This window comes from Rhinoderma darwinii, chromosome 9, assembly GCF_050947455.1.
Source record: "Rhinoderma darwinii isolate aRhiDar2 chromosome 9, aRhiDar2.hap1, whole genome shotgun sequence".
Lineage (NCBI taxonomy): Eukaryota > Metazoa > Chordata > Amphibia > Anura > Rhinodermatidae > Rhinoderma > Rhinoderma darwinii.
This window is the reverse complement of record NC_134695.1, coordinates 51,183,175-51,206,339: the sequence shown is the minus strand read 5'-3', so window position 1 is coordinate 51,206,339 and position 23,165 is coordinate 51,183,175. Positions and strand designations below refer to the sequence as shown.

The following is a 23,165-nucleotide window of genomic DNA, read 5'->3' as shown; positions in this document are numbered from 1 at the left end:
TAAGCAGGTGGTGGCGTTACAATTTTTTGTTCATTTTTACTATTTTATTTTTACCTTATGTTTTGTGATCCGTGTCTGCGAAGACGCAGCAGCTCCAGGCCATACAGGACATGTGATGACTAGGACGAGGGGCGGACATGACATTGGTGCAATCTGTGCAGCTGCAAAAGGTCCCAGTAGGTAGGGGGACCCACTGCCACCGTAAAGGCAGCTTTGTACTGTCTATTGCATTGCATGTATGGACTGAGCGATTGACAATGGCTCAGAATTATTGCTGAATTGTTAGACATAACGGCAGGGTGTTCTTTGGTGAACTAATGAGGAGTAAGGGCCCACATACTGTTCTTGCATGAGGGCCCTCTGCTGTCTATATCCGCCGCTGACCAGCACAATATAGTGGGCAGCATTGCTATATACTGTGTTGTATACACAGCACCCACTGAGCACCATGTATTTATCAATCAGAAGGGCAGAGACAGTATTAAAGGCTAACTAAGCTTTCAGAAAACTTCTAACATGTCATAGTGACATGTCAGAAGTTTTTATCGATAGGGGGTCCGAGCAGTGAGACCCCCACGGATCACTATAACGGAGCGGCAGAAGTGAGCGTTGAGACGCTTAGTTTCTGATCGCCTTTTCTTGAGAAGCTGATGTAATGGTGTACGGGCTTAATAGAAAGTCTATGGGCCCGTACACCGTTACATCGGCTTTCCGAGAAAAGGCGATCAGAAACTAAGCGTCTCAACGCTCACCCGAGCACTTCTGCCGCTCCCTTATAGTGATCGGTGGGGGTCTCACTGCTCGGATCTCCACTGATCAAAACTTCTGATATGTCACTATATGACACGTCAGAAGTTTTCTAAAAGTTTAGTTACCCTTTAAACCGCCTTTGAATCTGGTCGTCTCTGCAAAACTGCTCCGCACTACTGAGGCAGCCACTAAGCCGCAAAAGAACATAGCTTTAATTTCAAGGTAGATCATTTTTAAGGGATCATGTATAACAGTCAAAAACAAACGATTTAATAGGAATCGTCATTATACGGCTTATTTCAATTTAGATCTTGATGAGTGAATTGAATGGAATCATAACGATTTCCTATGACCAGCATAGTGACTCCCGCAGTACATACTCGGATCCATGTTGCTGCTGGAGAAGCTGCTGAAGCATCTGAGATTGCTGTGCGTGATGGAGGACTGTGGGAGGAATACCAGGTCCAAGCGGTGGGTACTGGGGCATCAAGGACTCCACTTTAAGGTACAAATCCCGTTGCATGTTAGGATAGTGCTGCTGGTGTGCAGGATGTGGAGGTGGTGGGCCCTGAAGGTGAGAAGGTGGGGGGTGTTCCAAGCGAGAAGTTTGGGTGATGTGACAAATATTTTCTGGGGTCATAGTGCGAAGCATGTGAGGATCTATAGAATAAGGAGAAATACATTAGTAAATATTGCAGCCAATCCACCAACCAGTATTAACACTGAAAATATGATCTTCCTTTATAGCAACACCTGCAAGAACGTGAATGTGGTTTATTTTCACCATTATTAGAGGATTCGGACTTTTACCAAATCAGAATTCTAACTTCTCATCTCAGAGTTGTGTTATTATTTTTTACATGGTCCAGGGCTTTTTCACAGATGATATATGTTTTAATCGGTGGAAAAATTGATTTTGCATGTATACAAATGTATTTTTTTTATTCTTTAGGTGTAAACAACAGTCTTGTCAGACATAAAGATATGGCCATTCAGCATATTATTTATTGGAGATTACAAGGGGTTGTCCACTTTTGGCAAACTCCCGTTTTTTTATTGTAAAATTTAAAGTTATAGAATTTTCCGATATACTTTCTATATTAATTCCTTAAAATTTTCAAGATCTCTGCTTATTGTCATTCAGTAGGAACATTCATAGTTTACTGCCAGGGGATACAATTCTGTCCATGGTCACAGCTCTGATACACATACTGTAACAATCCCAGCACCTTGTGTGTCCATCACATGACCATGTACAGATTTGTATCCACTGGAAGAAAACAATAAATCTTCCTACTGAAAGACAACAAGCAGAGATCTTGAAAACCGTGTGGAATTATTACAGAACGTTGATTATAAAATTTTATAACTTTTAACGTACAAAAAAATAACATTATTTTGCTGATAGTGGACAACCCCTTCAATGGACTTTGACTTTACTATAGATCGAGAAAAGCTGATTCGTTTCTGCTTTCTACAATAACAAAATATGTATGGTAGTGACTATATAATAATACATATTATTTAGAAACATATTTCATTACTTAAAAAAATTTGATATGATAGATAGATAGATAGATAGATGTAAAGAAAAGGAAATGAAGGATGACAAAAACTCTCCAGTGGAAGTTTCCTGACAAAAAGTTCACCTTGAGGGAGATGATGTGGTAAATGATAGACTTTAACTTTCCAACCAAAGTTTAACGGAGGCATAAAACGGAATCTTGAGCATGGTAACAGGATCCTACCACAAAACATCACCCATAACTGGCGGGCACATTAATGCAGCAGTTGTTAGAAAATATTCAACAGGGAGAATGTGTGTGGGGCCAGACTGTTTCTCCTGATAAATTTAGGGAGGGGCAGGAGAAGAATTCCAGACATTTCTTTGCTCTGAGAAACAAAGTTTCAAGTTTGCTCACACTGGACTTTCTCCACAGAGACACCAACCCAAACAATGTCACCTGCCGCACTGTGTGCCAAAGTCCAGCACTCTACACCCCTTAGACACCTGCTTTGTGGCACTCCCACCAGTCATACCCACAGTGTGTCCTTAGGAAAGGGACACAAGCATCACCTATGGGACAAGGCATCTCTTCCCATCTCTCTACCACCAATTGCCATAGACAACTTGACCATCTCAACGATCTCTCACCTGTCGTCATCCACCTATACACTCACCCATTCCACACCAATTAGAGTCTCCAAACGAGTTTCTTCTAAGTCGTGGGGCTATGATAGGGTTAATTAAAATCCATCAAATGTTATTCAAGGTGAAGGTCTCCTTAAAATGCCCTTTTTAACTGTTTCCTTTCCAAAGTCTATGGTTTAGTGGATAGATCAGTCTTCACTGTTGGGTTTTGCCTTTCCCTTTTTTGCAATCCTCACATCCCAGTCATCACATTGGGCGTTACGCCTCCCCTTGCACAGCTCACCTCTCTAGACCTCCTTGCATTGCATTTCCAAAAACTTTATCTGGAAGCTTTCTCTTTCTTCTCTTCAACATCACTCAGTCAACACCACTGTCCATGATAATCTTCATCAGAGGTTCCCTCCCTGGACACGGTCTCCGCACTCTCAGTTCTCTCCCATTTGCGCACACAACAGTATAGTCGGATTATTTACACACTTATTATGTTTCTTACCTTCTTTCTTCCCTGACCGATAACACCAACTGGATAAAAGCACTAATGAAGGAGGGGAAAATACTACACAGGCACTTACCATTCAGCTGCTGGGGGGAGTACGCCTCTGATCCGGAGTCTGGGGGAGAGTCAGGTAAAGTGCTGACGAGGAGGAAGATGAAGAAAATGTTTTACAGTTATCTCATGCATTGTTCATATAGTCCTACTAGTTATCAGAATATGCGGCTTTACGGTTGCTTTGACCAAAAAGGAAGGTAACGGAAGGTATGGTATATCTTCACAATCTCGAGTATTAAACAAGTGACAATTTTCTTGTGAGTGGTGACCATTTTTGATGTCCAAAGAAGTTATCACTTCCTATCTGCTACACAGAAGTGAAGGGGAATTGGGATCTCCAAGTCCTGAGGAAGATTTGACCAGGCTTGGAAACGTTGCATTTAGTGCTCGAAAACTGGTTTCCCTTACATGTGTCCCGAAAGGGAACCTCTATAGTTACATAAAGAGCATATCTATGTCTCTGCATGACCACCTTGCTATATTTTCTATAAAGGTTTGGTTGTACCTATGCAGAAAACTATTTATTCTAATGGAAAATGCTTACACTAAAAGGAATACAGTACATACATTAGGGAGACATACTGGTAGTTTTGTTACAGCTGGAGAGCCAAGTTGGAGGACAGCTCATTAGCACATGACTATATAAATAGTTGGATTAACATCTGCATATCTAATACATGGATATTTATCTGTTAATGAGCACTACAGGAGGGGTTGTTGAGGGGGTTTCTGGGTAATATGTAAATTGAGCATAATCATTTACTTTAACGTACTTTGGCCTAGATGTCCTATGATTGGCGTTTCATATGCCAGTCTTAGTCAGAAGCCTATATTAATAATATGCGAGTAATTTATTAAGAGGCGTGCATCTTGGGCTGTCCGTGCGCCTGACTTTGATATCTACAGCAGCTCTGAGCTGCCGTAGATTTGCGCTAGAATTTACACCACTTTCTAGCATAAATGTTAAGAAATATGTCAGGCCGTGGTGACACGCCCTTTTAAGCCACACCCTTTTTATAAACGTGGTTGGCGTTGCGTAAGAAAAGGGAAAAATGCTAAAAATTTTGACACAAATAAGCTTGCGCCTAAATTTGCCACTTTTTGCTGCGACTAAAGTTGCATCAACACCTTGTTATATGAGGGCATTTGTGTTTTAATTCTTCTCTATCTTCCAAATCTCTGCTTGTTGTCAGTGAATGTGACCATTACTATACAGACATAGTTCTTACAGTTTAGGCTGGGTTCACACGACCTATTTTCAGACGTAAACGAGGCGTATTATGCCTCGTTTTACGTCTGAAAATAGGGCTACAATACGTCGGAAAACATCTGCCCATTCATTTGAATGGGTTTGCCGACGTACTCTGCAGACGACCTGTAATTTACGCGTCGTCGTTTGACAGCTGTCAAACGACGACGCGTAAATTGACTGCCTCGGCAAAGAAGTGCAGGGCACTTCTTTGCAACGTCATTTGAGCCGTTCTTCATTGAACTCAATGAAGAGCAGCTCAAGATATACGAGCGTCACAGACGCCTCGTATATTACGAGGAGGAGCATTTACGGCTGAAACGACGCAGCTGTTTTCTTCTGAAAACAGGCTGTAATTTCAGCCGTAAAAGCCTCTCACCGTGTGCACATACCCTTAGAGTTTATGCAACCATCTGAGAGTAAAATCAGCAGTAAAATCTGTCCCCTGTCCTGTTAGCTATAGTGTATCCATGTAGGTAAAACATATCAGTCTGGAGTCCACTGATTACAACTGTAGCAAACACTCAGCTGTGGTGGATTTTGCCAGATTTAACATTTTTCCGACTATATGCCAATGTCAATCAAATACGGAGCTTCACTTTATTAAAACATTAGTAAGATGTCACAATAAGAGAATACGAAGCTAAATTATTTAGAATTTTGCTCTATATTTTTTCTCAGATGTAAAGATGAGTAAGGCCGGGTTCTCATGTAGCGTAAAACGGAATTCTGTGCAGAAATTCTGAAGCATTTACTGTAGCACCAAGGTGAATGAGATATAGAAAATCTCATGCCCGCGCTGCAGAATAAAATGCACAGAATGTGCAGAAAGTGTTGTGCGGTTCGACTTTCAATTCCGCAGCATGTCAATCAATATATGCTGCGGGTACTTTGCAGAGATGCTGCGCGTTTGGCCTATAGACGAATGGGGAGCATAAATTCTAGAACAGATTTGTGTTGTTGTGGTTTGTGCAGCGTTTCCGCTGCAGAAGCGCGGTAAAAAACGCTGGAAATCATATGCAAATATATTTTGCTATAATCAATGTTTAACACTAAATTCGTATATAAAACCACTGCGGAAAAACCACAGCGTTTCCGTTGCAATATGCTCAGCAAAAAAACACTATTTGGTGCGGATTTCTGTAACAAATTCATCAGCCTTTTTTTGAGGATTCACAGCAGATTTTCTGTCGACGACGCTATTGTTTCCGTGAAAAAAACCCACAAACTTTACGAAACAGAAACAAACGGAAGCCAACTGCAATGCAAGCATTAACATTGAAATCAATGCAAGCGGAAGCTATGGTTTCCGTTTGGCTTTCCGTTCATCAGTTCTTCCGACAGAAAGGTCGAATGACGGAACCGATGAACGGAAGCCCGACGCTGATGTGAACAGGCCCTAAAATCCGTATTTCATATCTATTCATGAGACAGCTCCTTTAAGATGTACACATTTTTTTTAATTCAGTTATGCCAATAGTGTATTGTAGCCACTTGCCAAACTTATATTTTTCCTCCCTGGGAGAAGCTTAGTTGTGTGTCTGACAACTGATATCATTTTAGGCAGCGGTTATACATTGCCTGCCTGGGTACATTTATATCATAGATACAACAACCGCTTGGTACTACTACATAGAAAACATGCAGTAATAGCAATAATAGGGAACAATTATAAACATATCATTTTTAATTTATGACTGGCATATTCTTTTAACATAACAGTAAGGCCCCATGCACACGAATGTGCTTTTGCGGCCGCAATTCATTCCACGGGTGAATTGCGGCCCCATTCATTTCAATGGGCCCATGCACACGACCGTGGTTTCCACGGTCCGTGCATGGCCCAGGAGCCTGGACCGCAAAAAGAACGGACATGTCTTATTATGTATTATGTTTTGCGGTCTAGGCTCATAGAAAATAATGCACGCGGCCATGAGCACGGCCCACGATTTGGGGACGGCTCGCGGGTGACCCTCCGAGGCCGGCCGACCCGAAAATCACGGCCGTGCACATGGTTACGGTTGTGTGCATGAGGCCTAAGAGATCAAAACATTTGTGGTTTCAGTAGTGCCATGCTTTCTTGCCCATTCTCTGTTCTCAGTTCAGCCTTGACTTGTAGACATAAGTAATCTGAGACAGACTTTTTGCTAGACAAGTTCTGTCTGACAACCCCTGCCCAAAATGCTGTAGTTGTCAGGCAGTGGATCCCTAGCAACCAGTCTATTACAATGGACTGTTCAGCTGAAAGCTAGATTGGCACCATGGTAACAGAAAAGCAGCTTGGCAGCAGTCGAGCTATACCCATCTCTGAAAAAATTTAATCAAGGCAGTCAACCTCTTTAACGCGTCACACACATTATTAGTGAATTAATACTACCACTCACCCGGCTGCATAGCTGGTTTTAGGTTCTGCTTTGATGGGTAGATCAGGTCCGCTCACGCACATAGGAGGACCCGGATATCCTTTGGGATTGACCATGGCATTGTTGTTATTGCAGTTGAGGTGCGATTGGAAAGGAGGCCCCCCACATGTGCCACTCATACCAGGCCGCACTGGCATTTGCTGACCCATGTGGAGGACCCCGCCTGAGTTGGCTGTTCCACCATGGCCTATATTTGAAATTACCCCAGGTCCGTGGACTCCACTGGAGGTAAAAGGCTGACCGAGGTTTGCATAGCTGGAGGAAGCGGGGATGTCCGGGAAACAGCTATGGGGAAACAGTATGGAAATATATCTCAGTATACAGAAAAGAGTAGAACAGGCAAAGGTTAAACATGAAATGTAGTTTAATATATTCAGAACTAACACCACTCATATTGAGCAGCTACTTTTGACCCCACATAATACATGTCACACGATTGTAATCATATGAAGAACAACTATACCTTACACATAATTATTGATGGATACAATATAAATATAAATTCACTGTATTAAATGATGTATATAATTGTGCTCCCACAATATAGAAAATTATTAGATTCACTGAAGTGACAAGTGAATCCTACAATATAAATATACCAAGGTCAGTAAACAAATATTCTCCTATCCTTGACTGGTCTAGTGTCCAGGCAAGGAGATAGATCTTCATTCCTCATCATGGTTATAAAGAGTAGAGGTCTCCAACATGTGGCTCTCCAGCTATCACAGAACTACAACTTCCAGCATGCAGTGATAGAATTGCAGTCAGGCATGTTGAGAGTTGTTGTTTTGCAACAGCTGGAAAGCCACAGGTTAGAAACCACTGATGTAGAAGAAAGGACGGAGAAGTGACAACTACATCTCTAAGCACATGTTGGCACTTAGAGGGGTAGGCAATTTTTTTAATTTTTTTGAAATATCCCTTTGGCGCCATGCACACGACCGTTTATTCATCCGTAATTACGGACCCCTTTTACAGACCCATTCATTTCTATTGGCCACGGACACCTTTCCGTATTTTTACAGATGGGTGTCCGTGCTGAAAAAATGATAGAACCTGTCCTATTCTTGTCAGTAATTACGCCACGGACTCTCCCATAGAAGCCTTCTGTAAATACTGACGGCTACGGATGTGCATTTATGGAAGCGTTGCTATGCAACATGTTGGTGACATCATTTGCAGCCTCCCTCTTTTTTTTTAAAGGATCCGTATATACACGGATCAAATACGGATGCGTACGGACCGTATTTACGGACACCCTTCCGTATATACAGATATATTACGGATGACTACGGATCCCTATATACGGATAGATGAGAATACGGTTTCCCAGGAGTGCTCCTTTAAAATTCACACTTCACAATTGAATCCTTAGAGGAGTTATCCGGTTTCAGCAAATTAATGTAATTTTTTGTAGAATTAAGTTATACAATTTTCCAATGTACTTTCTGCATTAATTCCTCACGATTTTCAAGATCTCTGCTTGCTGTTACTCCGTAGGAACATTTCTTGTTTACTTCCAGCGGATAAACGTCTATTCATGTTCATGTGCTCTGATCCACATACTGGAAAATGTTGACCAAAGTTGGAATCTCATAATTCTCTCACAATTGTAAATTGTAGCACTAAGTTTTCCCGTCACTAAACCAAAAAGGTCTAGACCATACCATTATCCCTCCTCAACTTTACAGTGGGCACTACCCAATCAGGGAGTAATTACGGCCCCATTCAGTCCTATTGACCGCTGACACCTTTCCGTATCGCTATGGATGGGTGTCCGTGCCGTAGAACTGTGCTGGGAATTATGGAGCATGTCTGTTTTTTAATGTTTTACGGGCCGTGCTCCCATACTTTGTATGGGAGCACGACCCAAAAATTCGGACGGCCGGATGTCCGATGTGTTTTTCGGTGCGGTTTTTACGTTTTGCTGCGTAAATCGCGGGGGTTTTCATGCTGCGGGTTTTGTTGTGTATTTCTGTAGAACTACAGGGATAGAATTCGCAAGTGGAATCGCTGTATAAATTGACATGCCGCGGTTTCGAAAATAAGCACCGCGGCTCAATTTACATCCTGAAAAACATGCACGCGCAGCCCCAACAGGTCAGCTATGAGGAGTTTGAATGGAGCGGAGGCCGGTGCCGCTCCATTCAAAGCTTAGGAGGCTAATGGAAACCGCAGAGCACACGGTGGGGGTCCCAGCGGTCAGATCCCCACCGATCTAGCATTTTTCTCTTATCCAGTGGATAGGTAGAAAATGCTATATACCGCTTTAACTTTTCTACTTTTTTCAAGCTAAATTACAATATTTAGCAGTGCATTGTGGGAGTTCAAGTAATGAAACCCATCTGCTAGGTTACATGTCTGACAGTGGAATATAGACAACTTGCTGTCTGTTACCAGTAGAATATTGAAAGTTAAGCACATGAATGGAGAAAACATAATAAATCAAGTTACAATTATTACAAAAAAATACGGTAAAACGAAGTAATGACAAATTAGTTTTTTGTACGGTGAGAGAATACAGGAGCACCCGGCTGAAACTTACATAAACACTGTGTAGAACTTAATACTTGCATATGTTTTGCAGTTTGGTTCAAACGCAGGTACCCAGTGCAAACTACTGAGCCATCAAACCGCCTTATCACTTATTTCACATCATTTCTAAAATGTTCCAACCTCCCTGAGAAAATAAAAGCTTTGGACAAATTTTCTGCACTAGTTCTCATGGAAGAGACAAAGTGCAAAGTCCAATCTGTCCACTAGAGGGAATCTTGTACAGAAATAAATTTGAATTGCAGATATCAGAAAATAGCTTCCGACAATATAATGTTCAAGTCTTCCTATCTACATTTATTTAAAAGAGTTTCTTTTTTATTACATTCATTTATCCTTTTGTCTGAAATATTTTTTTTTACTACTTGTCATTGTACTTGTTAGGCCTCGCCACATCTGCGTTGGAGGGTTCGTTAAGGGCCTCCATTGCAGATCTGGTCGCAATTACCGCTGCGCTATTGTGTCCGGTAAAGTCGCGGACGCCCTGACGGAACCTAATAAAGTCGATGGGTTCCATTGGCTGCTGGTGGTGCCTGCTGTGCAATGGAACCGTTGCTTCTGTTATTCCCTTGTTATGCTCCTCTGACAGAGCCTTCGTTACTTTCCTAATTGTAAAGCTCTGCGCAATATTTAAATATTGTTATAGAAAACATTTAACCCTTCCATACCCGTGCTATTCTTTACTATAACCTTCATGTTTTTTTAGCTTATTAAAGTGAGGTTGTGTCTTTTTTTTCTGTGACAAATAGGGCTTTACTATTTTAAAAAATTCAAAGTTTTCTTTTAATCACACAATAAAACATCTAAAATAGAAATTATATTTTTTGCCGCCATTGTCTGACGTATATATATATAACATATAACATATATATATATATATATAGATTACATATATATATATGTATTACACATATATACAGTGAAGGAAATAAGTATTTGATCCCTTGCTGATTTTGTAAGTTTGCCCACTGTCAAAGTCATGAACAGTCTAGAATTTTTAGGCTAGGTTATTTTTACCAGTGAGAGATAGATTATATAAAAAAAAAAAAAGAAAATCACATTGTGAAAATGATATATATTTAGTTGCATTGTGCACAGAGAAATAAGTATTTGATCCCCTACCAACCATTAAGAGTTCAGCCTCCTCCAGACCAGTTACACGCTCCAAATCAACTTGGTGCCTGCATTATAGACAGCTCTTAAATGGTCACCTGTATAAAAGACTCCTGTCCACAGACTCAATGAATCAGTCTGACTCTAACCTCTACAACATGGGCAAGACCAAAGAGCTTTCTAAGGATGTCAGGGACAAGATCATAGACCTGCACAAGGCTGGAATGGGCTACAAAACCATAAGTAAGACGCTGGGTGAGAAGGAGACAACTGTTGGTGCAATAGTAAGAAAATGGAAGACATACAAAATGACTGTCAATCGACATCGATCTGGGGCTCCATGCAAAATCTGACCTCGTGGGGTATCCTTGATCCTGAGGAAGGTGAGAGCTCAGCCGAAAACTACACGGGGGGAACTTGTTAATGATCTCAAGGCAGCTGGGACCACAGTCACCAAGAAAACCATTGGTAACACATTACGCCGTAATGGATTCAAATCCTGCAGTGCCCGCAAGGTCCCCCTGCTCAAGAAGGCACATGTACAGGCCCGTCTGAAGTTTGCAAATGAACATCTGGATGATTCTGAGAGTGATTGGGAGAAGGTGCTGTGGTCAGATGAGACTAAAATTGAGCTCTTTGGCATTAACTCAACTCGCCGTTTTTGGAGGAAGAGAAATGCTGCCTATGACCCAAAGAACACCGTCCCCACTGTCAAGCATGGAGGTGGAAACATTATGTTTTGGGGGTGTTTCTCTGCTAAGGGCACAGGACTACTTCACCGCATCAATGGGAGAATGGATGGAGCCATGTACTGTCAAATCCTGAGTGACAACCTCCTTCCCTCCACCAGGACATTAAAAATGGCTCGTGGCTGGGTCTTCCAGCACGACAATTACCCGAAACATACAGCCAAGGAAACAAAGGAGTGGCTCAAAAAGAAGCACATTAAGGTCATGGAGTGGTCTAGCCAGTCTCCAGACCTTAATCCCGTCGAAAACTTATGGAGGGAGCTGAAGATCCGAGTTGCCAAGCGACAGCCTCGAAATCTTAATCATTTACAGATGATCTGTAAAGAGGAGTGGGCCAAAATTCCATCTAACATGTGTGCAAACCTCATCATCAACTACTAAAAATGTCTGACTGCTGTGCTTGCCAACAAAGGTTTTGCCACCAAGTATTAAGTCTTGTTTGCCAAAGGGATCAAATACTTATTTCTCTGTGCACAATGCAAATAAATATATATAATTTTGACAATGTGATTTTTTTATTTTTTTTTATATAATCTATCTCTCACTGGTAAAATTAACCTAGCCTAAAAATTCTAGACTGTTTATGTCTCTGACAGTGGGCAAACTTACAAAATCAGCAAGGGATCAAATACTTATTTCCTTCACTGTATATATATATATATATATATATATATATATATATATATGTATATATGTGGAATCCAAAAATCAGGCAGCACTCCAAGGTATAAGCAAGGTAGAAAAAGGTGCTTTATTGGTGCATATACACACGACGTTTCAGCACACAGGAGCCTATATATTTTATATGTATAGAGAGAGAGAGACAGAGAGAGAGATACATATATACCGTATATAATGCTCTAATTAGGGTCACTGCATTGGGGGAAGGGCTTCAGAAATTATTGGTTGGGTAAAGAGTTATTTAAAAAAAAAATAGTAGTATTTTTTCTTTTTTTTAAACTTTTACTTTATTTAAAAAATGTCAGAAAAGACCTTTGTTGGAACCTGATTATTTTATTGTTTTTTTTACTGTACATTTCAGCTATAACTGCAGCTCTCATAGCAGCCGTAAATACAGGCAGAAACATTCCTGATCATGTGACCGCTGTCATAATCAGGGCTATGCTGAGTCTAGTCAGGTGACCTCCGTGTATACACAGCATTCATTTTAGCGTTGTGTATGTAACAATCGTGGCAGAAACAAGAAAATACTGAGACTGCACAATCTTTTGTGTGGCCGCTATTAGAGATTAGGGCTCCTTAATGACTGGAATTGAAATGAGTATTAGTGGTCATTAAAGGGTTAATAAATAGGGGTTTAAATATTCAGAAAAAAGAGTCTTTAAAGGGTATAACTATGGCAAACATCAAACGATAGCATTGGTGGGAAACAATCTGCAAGCCACTGATATCATGAGTGACGGGGCCACATACAGTATTTCTAGGAATTTGGTTTTGAATGATGATGTTGAGAGTTTCACGCTCAAACTACTGTAAATGACTGCTGATGTGTCTACATGACAAATGCTGGGAATATATTATGTTTAAAGAAGAGATACCATTATATTCGGGAATTGGTATTCATGCAATTGCCTAATGTAGTCTTTACAGTGGCTCCAAGGTGAAGCTTCTCCCTGTTTACTCGATAAAGGTTATTATAAGACATTCTGATGCATTTACAGTGGCCAAATGTGCTAGATATCACACGAAATGCCTCACAGCAGCATGTCTGATGTCTAATAGTGAAGCTAATAGGCTTATTTATGATTTTATTATGACATTATAAAGCTCAGAGCAGATAGAAGATAATAATGGATGTCCTCCAGTAACCTTTAAATGTGGTTCCAATACAAAATATATTGTTTTGACCTATCTATAAAGGCAGAAGAACATTAAGTTCTGCTCCGGGAATTTACCAGCAGAAAATGGGCGTCATTTATGGCAGCCTGTACTCTGTCTATGGAGCGGCAGACACTGGCTGTTATAAAACAGAATTTACAACTATTTTCCCAATGAGACTCACATTTCTGAAGAATCCTCTTTAATGATGTATTCCTCTAGGATACTGGTGTCAATTGATGGTTCCAGAGTGCCACTGATATCATGTCCTGAAATATAAAATATAAAAATATATTTAGGCTCAAATTAGAATTGTACTTTCATATGTTTATGTTCAACTTATCCATAGTTTTCTATAGTAATAAGTTTTATGCACCCACTCATTTGGTAACCAGGGCCCTGAAAATGCTAATCAGGGGGAAGAGAGAACACCCCTTCAACACCCTAGAAACAGTGCTTTTTTTGTTTCTCAAAAATTAAAGGGTAACTAAATTTTTAAAGTTTTTGATATGTCATAGTGACATGTCAGAAGTTTTAATCGATGGGGTCCGAGCACTGAGACCCCCACCGATCACTATAACAAAGCGACAGAAGCGCTAGGGTGATATCCTCAGAAAGCCAAGCGAGCGGTGTATAGACTCCTAGACTTTCTATTGAGCCCATACACTGCTCCGAGGAAACCCGAGCGCTTCTGCCGCTTAGTTTCAGCAATCGTTGGGGGTCTCAGTGCTCAGACACCAACCGATCAAAACTTTTGACATTACATTTTGACAGATTAATGTATCACATAATCCTTCACAGAGTGGATGGATAAATGTAGTAAACGATCTTCTGGCTCCTGGTTGATACTTTAAGGGGCTGTTTAGAAGGTAGAAAAAAATCACACAATATAGTTAAATTACGAAGGCAATGAACATTGAATGGGCTAACATGATAGCAGGAGCCCTTTAAATTTGTTGGTATTTTGTATGAACTATGTGTATCAGCATTAACGGATTATACCAACTTAGCCAATACCAATAAAGAGATGATCAGTTCTGATCTGGGAAGCCAGGTTACAGTTACCATATATGAGGCCAGCTTATGGGGTACGTTGAGCCCACAAGAGATATTCGATCTGAAGATCCATCCCGGAGGACCGTTTTTTTGTGAAAGAATCCCCAAAATTAGGAACCCTCTCAGGTTCTCTTTAAGGGGGTCCCTTGCTTTACATCAATATGCACCACAGTTTTGTAACAGACAGATGCAAATCTTCTTTTGCACTCGACATCATACTGTTGATGCAAAATGCAGTGGAAAACGGTCACATTTTAAAGGCCTCAGGTAATGAAGACATTTCCTATGGTCATTATTTGATGCAAAATAATGACTAGAGAAATAAGAATTCTACCCATCTACACAATCCATTAAAGAACGAAAAATTCTCCTTCCCATTCAGATCAACATTCTTATCCATAAGGGGGCAGTATAATAGTAGTGTCAGTCTTCTACTTAGTCTGTCAGTGCAATAATAAATAGGCCAGAAAAGTGATACTTTTTAAAAACAAAACCAGGCTCAGAGCAAAACTTACTTCCCTCCTACCACTAGCTTTAGCAAGTCATCCAAGGGGAGAGGGAACAATTAAAACATTTTTAATCTATGTCCAGACTACACAAGAATTATTCGAAGTCTATTACCATGAAGACACAAGGTTCTGAATATAAACGGTTTAACACCGGTGGCCTGGTCCTGCTCCCCGTCCAGACCGCCGGGGTCTGATGTCTTCCTCGCGGCCACATGTCTCCTACTGCCTCCACTGTCTCCTTCAAAAACTCATCTACCAATCCCTGCTTGTTCCTGGACTATTTAAGGCACCTCCACAATTCACCTGGTGCCTGAGCAGCATTGGAGCAACCTAGTTGCGTCCGGCAGAGGTTCCTGTTTGCATCCGATTCCAGTCCGTTGTTGCTATCTTTTAGCCTGTATGCAGCTATCCACTACCAGCCTGTGTCCAGCTGCCAGTCTGCCTCCTTCTGCCTACTACCAGTTCATATCCTGTTGTCTGCCTTCAGTCTGCATCCCGCTGTCTGCTGCCAGTCTGTACCCAACTATCTGTGACGAGCCTGAAGCTTAATGTCTGTTATGAACGGTGTCATCTGGTCTGTATCCATCTGACAAGATACTATATGCCAGTGCCTGTACCCTCGGTGCGCTACACCGTAGTGTCCTGATCCACTGGGCCAGCCACTACTCTCACCATGACCATCTCAAGAGGTAGCTACTTGGTAGCCTTCTCACAGCGAAGACCAGATCCCCGTATGGGGGGTTAGAGGGTGAAAACCGGGGAGGTTACTTAGATAACACCCTTAAAGTTGGCCCCAAGCCAAACTGGTTGATTAGCCCAGTGGGTCCACAAACCTGCTGGTCGTAACAAGCTGTAGACACAAAACGAAAATGGTAGTATATTTTTTATCAAGTCTAATTTTTAAACCGACTTCATTTTAGATGCAGTGGAGCAATACAATATGGTGCTAAAGGTGGACATAGCCTTTAAGATATTAACTTCACCGTTGATGGTAATATTAATAGCCCCGAGAACTGGTCTTCAAAATAGGTTGTTTTCGGCCTGTGTCTGATAAGCGATTATATCGTGCTTTCCCAATAGTACATGTGCTATGCTCACAAAAAGAAGACCACACAGGCAAACAAGGAAGAAAAAAGAACAACGTTCTTGCAGTACCCATAAGAAACAATATGACTCAATTTACCATATTCTACAAAATAAGCATATTTAACCCTTAGCACTATTGTATCATCAGACTTCATCACTACAGAAGGTGCCAGCCTGATTACTGTTCACTTTAAATGTTCTAGAACAAGTCTCTTCTTTACTGTGTTTTCTCTCTGGTGTTGATATAATGTGCTCGGTTTTATCTGCCTCCCGTGTGTGGGATGTTTACATCCTCGCAGGGTTTATGCCAACTTTAGATACCTCTCGGTTTCCAGAGAACATGGCTTGCCTCCCCCACAAGAGCAATGGAAAGTGTCCCAACGCCCAAGACAAAGAAGGAGCTAAAAGCCAAGGAGGTGTGGATAAAGAGGTACATGTAAGCTAAAAGAAAAAAAAAAATAATACATTTGGTTCCAGTAAGAATATCTGCCTAGCTCTGTTTTTCTGAAGAGAAAGGGCACTTATTAAAATACTGCAGCCCCCATCCCCATACCATACCATACATCCGTGTCTCAGTTGATGGGCCCACAATAATACTATCCAGCAAAATGTCTCAATCGCATAGATGGGAAGACAATTTCTGGATTCAATCTCCATTTAATGGAGCATTAATCTTTGTTCCCATGATTATCTAATTGTTCTGGACCACGTGGAATCTATTTAATCAGTCAGGAATTTATTTGGACATTTATAAAAATTATCCTTTTTTATGCCAGTCATTATCGCTACAATCATAAGAACCCAAATGTATCAAAAATGTAATTTGTGGATCCATGCAAAAATGTATATTTTTGTTACGGTCTTGCGGTCTTCAATACACTTCATTCACTATATATGTTCTTTTCGTAAGTCTAGTCTTCTATAATATAAAAGCGCCACCATCAGAGTGCTGCTTACAAGGTTATACAGTCCAAAATTATGTGTGGCTTAACTGAATTGGGCATGGTTTAAACCTAGTACCATTATACAGCACCAAGACAATACTGCCATACATTGCTAAAGTAAAAACCATTCAACAACACAATAATACTACTATACAGTGCCATAATACCTCTATATAGTGTCCAACTAGTAATAATCATGAGCCAACACCCTAAAAAAGTTTAATGGCTTATAACAAACCCCACAAAAAACGCAATGTAAAGTATACAATTGTACAAAGGTCTTTATATGTTGAAGAATTAAGATTTCCCTTCACTGGAACTAAGCGGCCCAGGCCAATCCCTGAAAAACAACTCCATAGCATTAGCCCTCTTCCACCAAACTTCACAGTTGGCACAATGCAGTCAGGCAGGTAACATTCTCCTGGCATTCACCAAACCCAGACTCGTCCATCAGACTGCCAGATAGAGAAGCGTGATCCATCACTCAACAGAACATGTTTCCACTGCTCCAGAGTCCAGTGGCGGCGGCTTTACACCACTCCATCCAACGCGTGGCATTGTGCTTGGTGATGTAAAGCTGGCATGCAGCTGCTCCGCCATGGAAACCCATGCCATGAAGCCCCCGGGGCACAGTTTTTGCGCTGATATTGATGCCAGAGGAGGCTTATACTCTGCAGTTATTGACTTTTATGCACTATGCGCCTCAGCACTTGGTGACCCCTCTCTGTAAACTTTACATGTAGTTGCTGTGGTTCCTAAAAGCTTCCACTTTACAATAATACCACTCACAGTTCATGGTGGAATATCTAGGAGGCAAGAAATTTCACAAATTGACTTGTTACAACTGTGGCATCCAATTACAGTACCATGCTGGAATTCAGTGATCTCTTTAAAACGACCCATTCTTTGACAAATGTGTGTAAAGGTGACTGCCTGGCTAGTGCTGAATTTTATACACCTGTGGATATGAGACTGAATGAAACACCTGAATGCAATGATTAATAGGTGTGTCCTAATACTTTTGTCCATATAGCATATCTGATCTCAGAGATTGTGACTGTACAAGGAAAGACACATTTATAGTTTCCCATAGCTCTCTGTCATGTCCATAGAGATAAGCTATCTGGATGAACAGTATGTAATCCAATACTGGAGTGAATTGTGACTTATAAACTGGGTTCTTTACGTAAACTATTCAAACTGAGCACCATCTTGGAAATAAGCGAATTCTTCTAAAAAGAGAACATCAGCTTCACCTCAAAGGAGTTTTTTCAAGATAAAACGTTTATGTGTCCGTGCTTTTAACCTCGGAATGTGATTACATTTACTGTATCAAAATTGGACCCGTTTCCCGATGCTGCCATGGGGTACGTGACTAGTGACGTCACTCTCTTTGCCCGCTGTGTTTACCAGCCGTATACCCATCACATGGTCAAAGTGTTAAAGTTTCTGCCTGGTATACAACATGTCACTAGTGACGTGCGGTGTATGGGCTGTTCTGTTGTGCAGCCAGGAACGCGCAAGCGAGGTCCCTGTTCTCTCGCCTGTCCGCTTGTCGAGAGAGCGAACAGCAGGGACCGCACATGTATGATGGCTCTTTTACACATGCCATGTAGACTACAAGTGATAACACACCTAACAAATATAAATAATACTGCGGCAGTTTCAACAGGTTTATGGTAACGTTCATGTAATCGCTCCTGTATATAAAGTCACTTTCTGTGATAAGTCAATGATTAGGGCACTGGTTTCTGACAGAATATGTATGCAACCCTTTGTTCTTAGGTATTATACACATACGGGCCATCTTATGTTTATAGTCAGCTTTAGCCGATCCTGTGCAATGTGGTCCATGCAGCTCTTTATACATAGGGAACTTAGATGGTAACAGGGATAAGGACTTCTGTGAATGATCTTAATCGGTGTACAACGCTGCAAAAAAATGTTAGTGCTATACAATAACCGGTCCTAAATAAATTAACTACCCATAAATTACTGGATTAGCATGATCAATTGTCAGCATCTTTGGAGTGACTTAGGAATTACATAAATAGCAATTAAATGATATATTGGCCTTGTTATCAATTGTGTGTGAGAGTGAAAGAAAAGGTCAATGAGTCCAAGCTGTTAATCCAGGCAAATGTGAAGGCAAACTATACTTTCAAGGACACACGTCACGCCTGTGAGATGGTTAAGTTACTTATGAACGGTGTACAGTAGGAAATATCATACCTTCCTTGATGCAAAATACAATAGTTAAACTAATGTGGACAGTAGAAAGTTTAAGAAAGTTCAAAAAGTCAAAAGTAATAGGTACTATCTAAAGTGAGGTTCTTCTCTACCCAGGATCATCAAGAAGGCTGTAGTCCCTGCTGACATGGGGTCCAACATTTACTGATGGTGTCTACTTGGAAGCCATACATTTTCTGTTGTCATTGAATAAGATTAAGAGAAAAATAAACGCCCCAAAAAATAAAGACAGACTTTTTTAAAAATAAAGATGAAATACGAAATTCCTTGTTTTTTCATGACTAGCGTTTTGGACAAAAATTGCATAAGAGCAGAGCTTTACTTGTGAGACTTTTTTGCAATATGTTCTCTAGTTGGGTCACTCTTGCACCATGCCTTATATCAGGCAGAATTGGGCTTTGTACATGGCAGGTGGAAGTAGGCTACAAATTCCTGGCCTTCATACTTGTTCTTGAGACTTGTTTGTGAGGAATGCGGGAACTGTGCACATCACCAGACGTAGCCTTTCCTCTCACCTAAAGCCAGCTTTACATGATTAGAGGCTAATACATCGCTTGATGGTCACGGGACTCGGCCAGGGGATTAGGAGAAAAACAAAAACTTTAGAGCAAGCTATAGAAGCCACAGACAGAGAGAGAAAGTGTCATATTACAGGACCACCAGGATTAGGTCACATTGGAGGACAACCAAGATCAGGTCGCACAGCGGGGCTAACAAGATAACTTCACTTAGTAGGACCACCAAGAATGGTCTCAGACTGTCCTGTAATGCTACAGAGCAAGTACAAGGTTCAAGAGTTTTTTTATTGACACTAAATATTAGTTCTATTCTCATACGAGTTACTAAATTTCTGCAATCTGAAAATCCGCTCAACACCTCTAAAAAGGGTTGATTTTGCAGGATGTGCGTAGATTTTTTACAAACCTCCTTCAGATGTATGAAACGGTCATAGACATTTCTGCAACATGTAAACATACCCTAAAGGTGCCCATTATTTTTATTTCTGGTTGCTTATATAGCGCCAGTATTTTCCTCAGCGCTCTACAGTGATTAGTCCCTGTCCCCAATAGGATTCACAATTTAACTTACCTACATGAAACACATACACATAAGACAGTTTCATAGGAAGCCAGTTAACCTATCAGTATTTTTTTGGAGTATGGGAGGAAACCCTGAGAGAACATACAAGCTCCATGGAGATGTTGCCCTTTGTCGGAGTCAAACCCAGAACTCTAGTGCTACAAGGCAACATTGATAACCCCTGAGCCATCGTAGACAAAGCAATGATTGATTTGACTGGCCGCCATATCTACACGTCCCCTGCAGTGGCTGTTGGTCATGTGATCGCCACACAGGTGCATGGCTTGTTAGAGTTGCAGAACAGTTGAGTTGTGTCAAGCCATGCACCCGTGTGTCCATCACATGACCAGGACAAATATTCATCCCTTGGAAGTAGACAATGAAGGTTTCGATTCACTGGCTACAGGCAAAGATCTTGAAGACTGTGAAGAATTGATACACAGAGTATATTAGAAAATACCCTAACTTTCACTATGCAATGAAGAAACTTTATTTTCTGAATCTGGAATACCCCATTTACAAGCAATCTTGGTGGATTTGCCCATTTGCAATATTAAAAAGAAACTAAATCGTCGATGTACCTTGTGTAACACAATGTCTGGCAGGGGAAGTTTTGTATGTGAGTTAGTAGGACTTGTCTGCCAGGTCTCCACTCATCATCTGTTTTCATGAAAACGGGCAAGTCTGTTTCTCTTAACTGTCAACCTTTCATTCCATGTACACAATCTTTCAGAGCTCTTTACGGGCTGCCAGCTATTTACAGGGTTATTAAAGCCAATCCTATTTTATTAACCCATCCAGCATATTATTGTAATGAGGCATGGCAGCTGGTACTTTTCACCTCGCTTGCAATTATGCCAGGTGCCAAATGTGTACACTTGGCCATCAAGGCCGTAAATATCCCAAAATTGCAACATTTCACTAATTTTCACAAATTATTCACTTATTACTATTTATCTTTGTGCTCTGTAAAAGTCTCCCTTTCTGTAATATGTAACACCATGCAGACTAGATAGAACCATACAGACTGTCACCTGTGCCCTCCAAGCAATGGCATTCCCATATCTCTTAATCATGAGTAATCCCTGTGTAGTCCCCCCTTAGAAGCAACTCATCCCACCCTGGAACCCCTTAACAAGAAGCAGATGTGTGAATGCGAGAGGGGAGCAGGGTCAAGCATTTTAATGAGCTGAGGAGTAGTGGTGAGAAGGAGGCTCCTGCCTCTCCTGACAAGGATTTTTAGGATTCTTTTGTTCCCAAGGAGTGAGACATCAGACAAGAAGTAGACTTCTAACAAAAATGAGACATTCTATAAGAATGAGTTACAATTAAAGATAAGAGTGAATCAAGTGTTCCAGTGTTCTAGAACATTTGTTTCTAGAAGCCGAAACAACCACAACGCATCAATTTCACTAGTTCAACTTTTTATGTATCTGTATTTCTTTTAAAAATAGGAACAATATGTGACGAAATCTGAGGGTTGATAATGGGTTCTTGGGTTAGATCAGGTGTATAAAAAAAGTCCTAACCCTGTATAACTAGAGCTCTACAGATACACACAAAGTAAAATTACAACATTACCACAAATCGCGGAGTCACTATGTCAGATTTTTTTTGTGGTGATTGCCAGGTCAAGGTCTTGCATAGAGACACATTTAGATTCTTGTGTGAGTTGCGGTGTTATCACAATTTTAAAATGACTGTCTGCATGGAGCCCTAGTGTAAAAAATATATAGGGGCAGATGTTTCAAAACTAGTGCAAAGTAAAGTTGGAGTAGTTGCATATAACAACCAATCAGATTTCACCTCTCATTTTGGAAAATGAAAGCGCAACCTGATTGGTTGCCATGGTCAATTACTCCAGTTTTCCTTTACACCAGTTTTGATGCATCAACTCCATTCACTATTTTGTTTTATAGCCTTTAAAGGGGTTCTCCGGAACCAAAAAAAAACATCTCTTAACTAAACAATGCAAAAGAATTAATTTTGTAATATACTTACGTTGGATCCGATGTTTGTAGCGGAGTATCCCATCCTCAGTCACGTTACCGCTTGCTGACTTGAAATTGCCACTTCCTCTCCAGACCCGTCCATTATCTGCAAGTTCCTGTTTCCTGTCCTCCGAGTGTACGCTCATGTCACAAGTGATGTGACTGTACCACGTGTTTATGTGTTGTAGAATTTCCACATCCGATTTAGAGCGTGCGGGGTTGACACACACTCAGCGTCCACCACGCATGCTCTGTTGGATGATATGGCTGCGGGTAGTACGGCGCATTGCATGCTGGGACAAACGTGGTGCATGCAGGGAGGACAAACACAGGAAGTGAAGAGGAAAGTGAGGTAAACAACCTCCAAAAGGTAAACAATAGGGCGTAATCAAAGAGGAAAGCTTTTTAAACAAGAAAACGTTATACACAGTACAATAATATAGAAGTGTTGCAATGATTTTTTTTTTTTAAAAAGAAAAAGAAAAAAGATTCGGAAAACCCCTTTAAATATCAAATTGAATATCAATTGATCCCACAGGCCACTTATCATTACGAATTGCTCTTTTTCAATAATCATAACCATATTTGACTTGTGTAAGGTCTCATTCACACATTGCAGATTTTATCAGTATTTTGAAGCCAAAAACAGCACTGGATCCTAAACATAGGGGAAATATAGTGGAAAAACTGGCTTCAAAATACTGATGCAAAATATTGACCAAATCTGCAATATGTAAATGAGGCCTTAATGCAGAACAAGATCAGCAATTAATGATGAAACGATCTTCAGCAATCTTGCTGCCGCCGGTTATGATCAGTAAATATCTCTTGTAGTGACATATGCATTTTCCCAAGGCATTGATGCCAACTG

At 40.8% G+C, this 23,165-nt stretch overlaps 1 protein-coding gene across 6 annotated transcripts in view; it reads right to left on the bottom strand.

The window, feature by feature from the left end:
* MYRF (myelin regulatory factor) overlaps positions 1-22,490 on the bottom strand; it is a 50,681-nt gene extending 28,191 nt beyond the window's left edge. For 2 of the 6 annotated variants that reach the window (XM_075837651.1, XM_075837652.1), the window contains exons 1-5: positions 22,305-22,490; positions 13,563-13,647; positions 7,086-7,409; positions 3,475-3,536; positions 1,131-1,410 (exon numbers count right to left, since the gene is read on the bottom strand). In XM_075837651.1, coding sequence (XP_075693766.1) covers positions 1,131-1,410; positions 3,475-3,536; positions 7,086-7,409; positions 13,563-13,647; positions 22,305-22,440 — 887 coding nt within the window. In that variant the 5' untranslated portion in view covers positions 22,441-22,490. Of the gene's footprint in view, positions 1-1,130; positions 1,411-2,399; positions 2,524-2,931; positions 3,094-3,185; positions 3,322-3,474; positions 3,537-7,085; positions 7,410-13,562; positions 13,648-22,304 lie in introns of those variants that run through there. The other 4 variants (XM_075837653.1, XM_075837656.1, XM_075837655.1 and 1 more) reach the window with 4 other exon arrangements.
* Between the last annotated feature and the right edge of the window lie 675 nt (positions 22,491-23,165).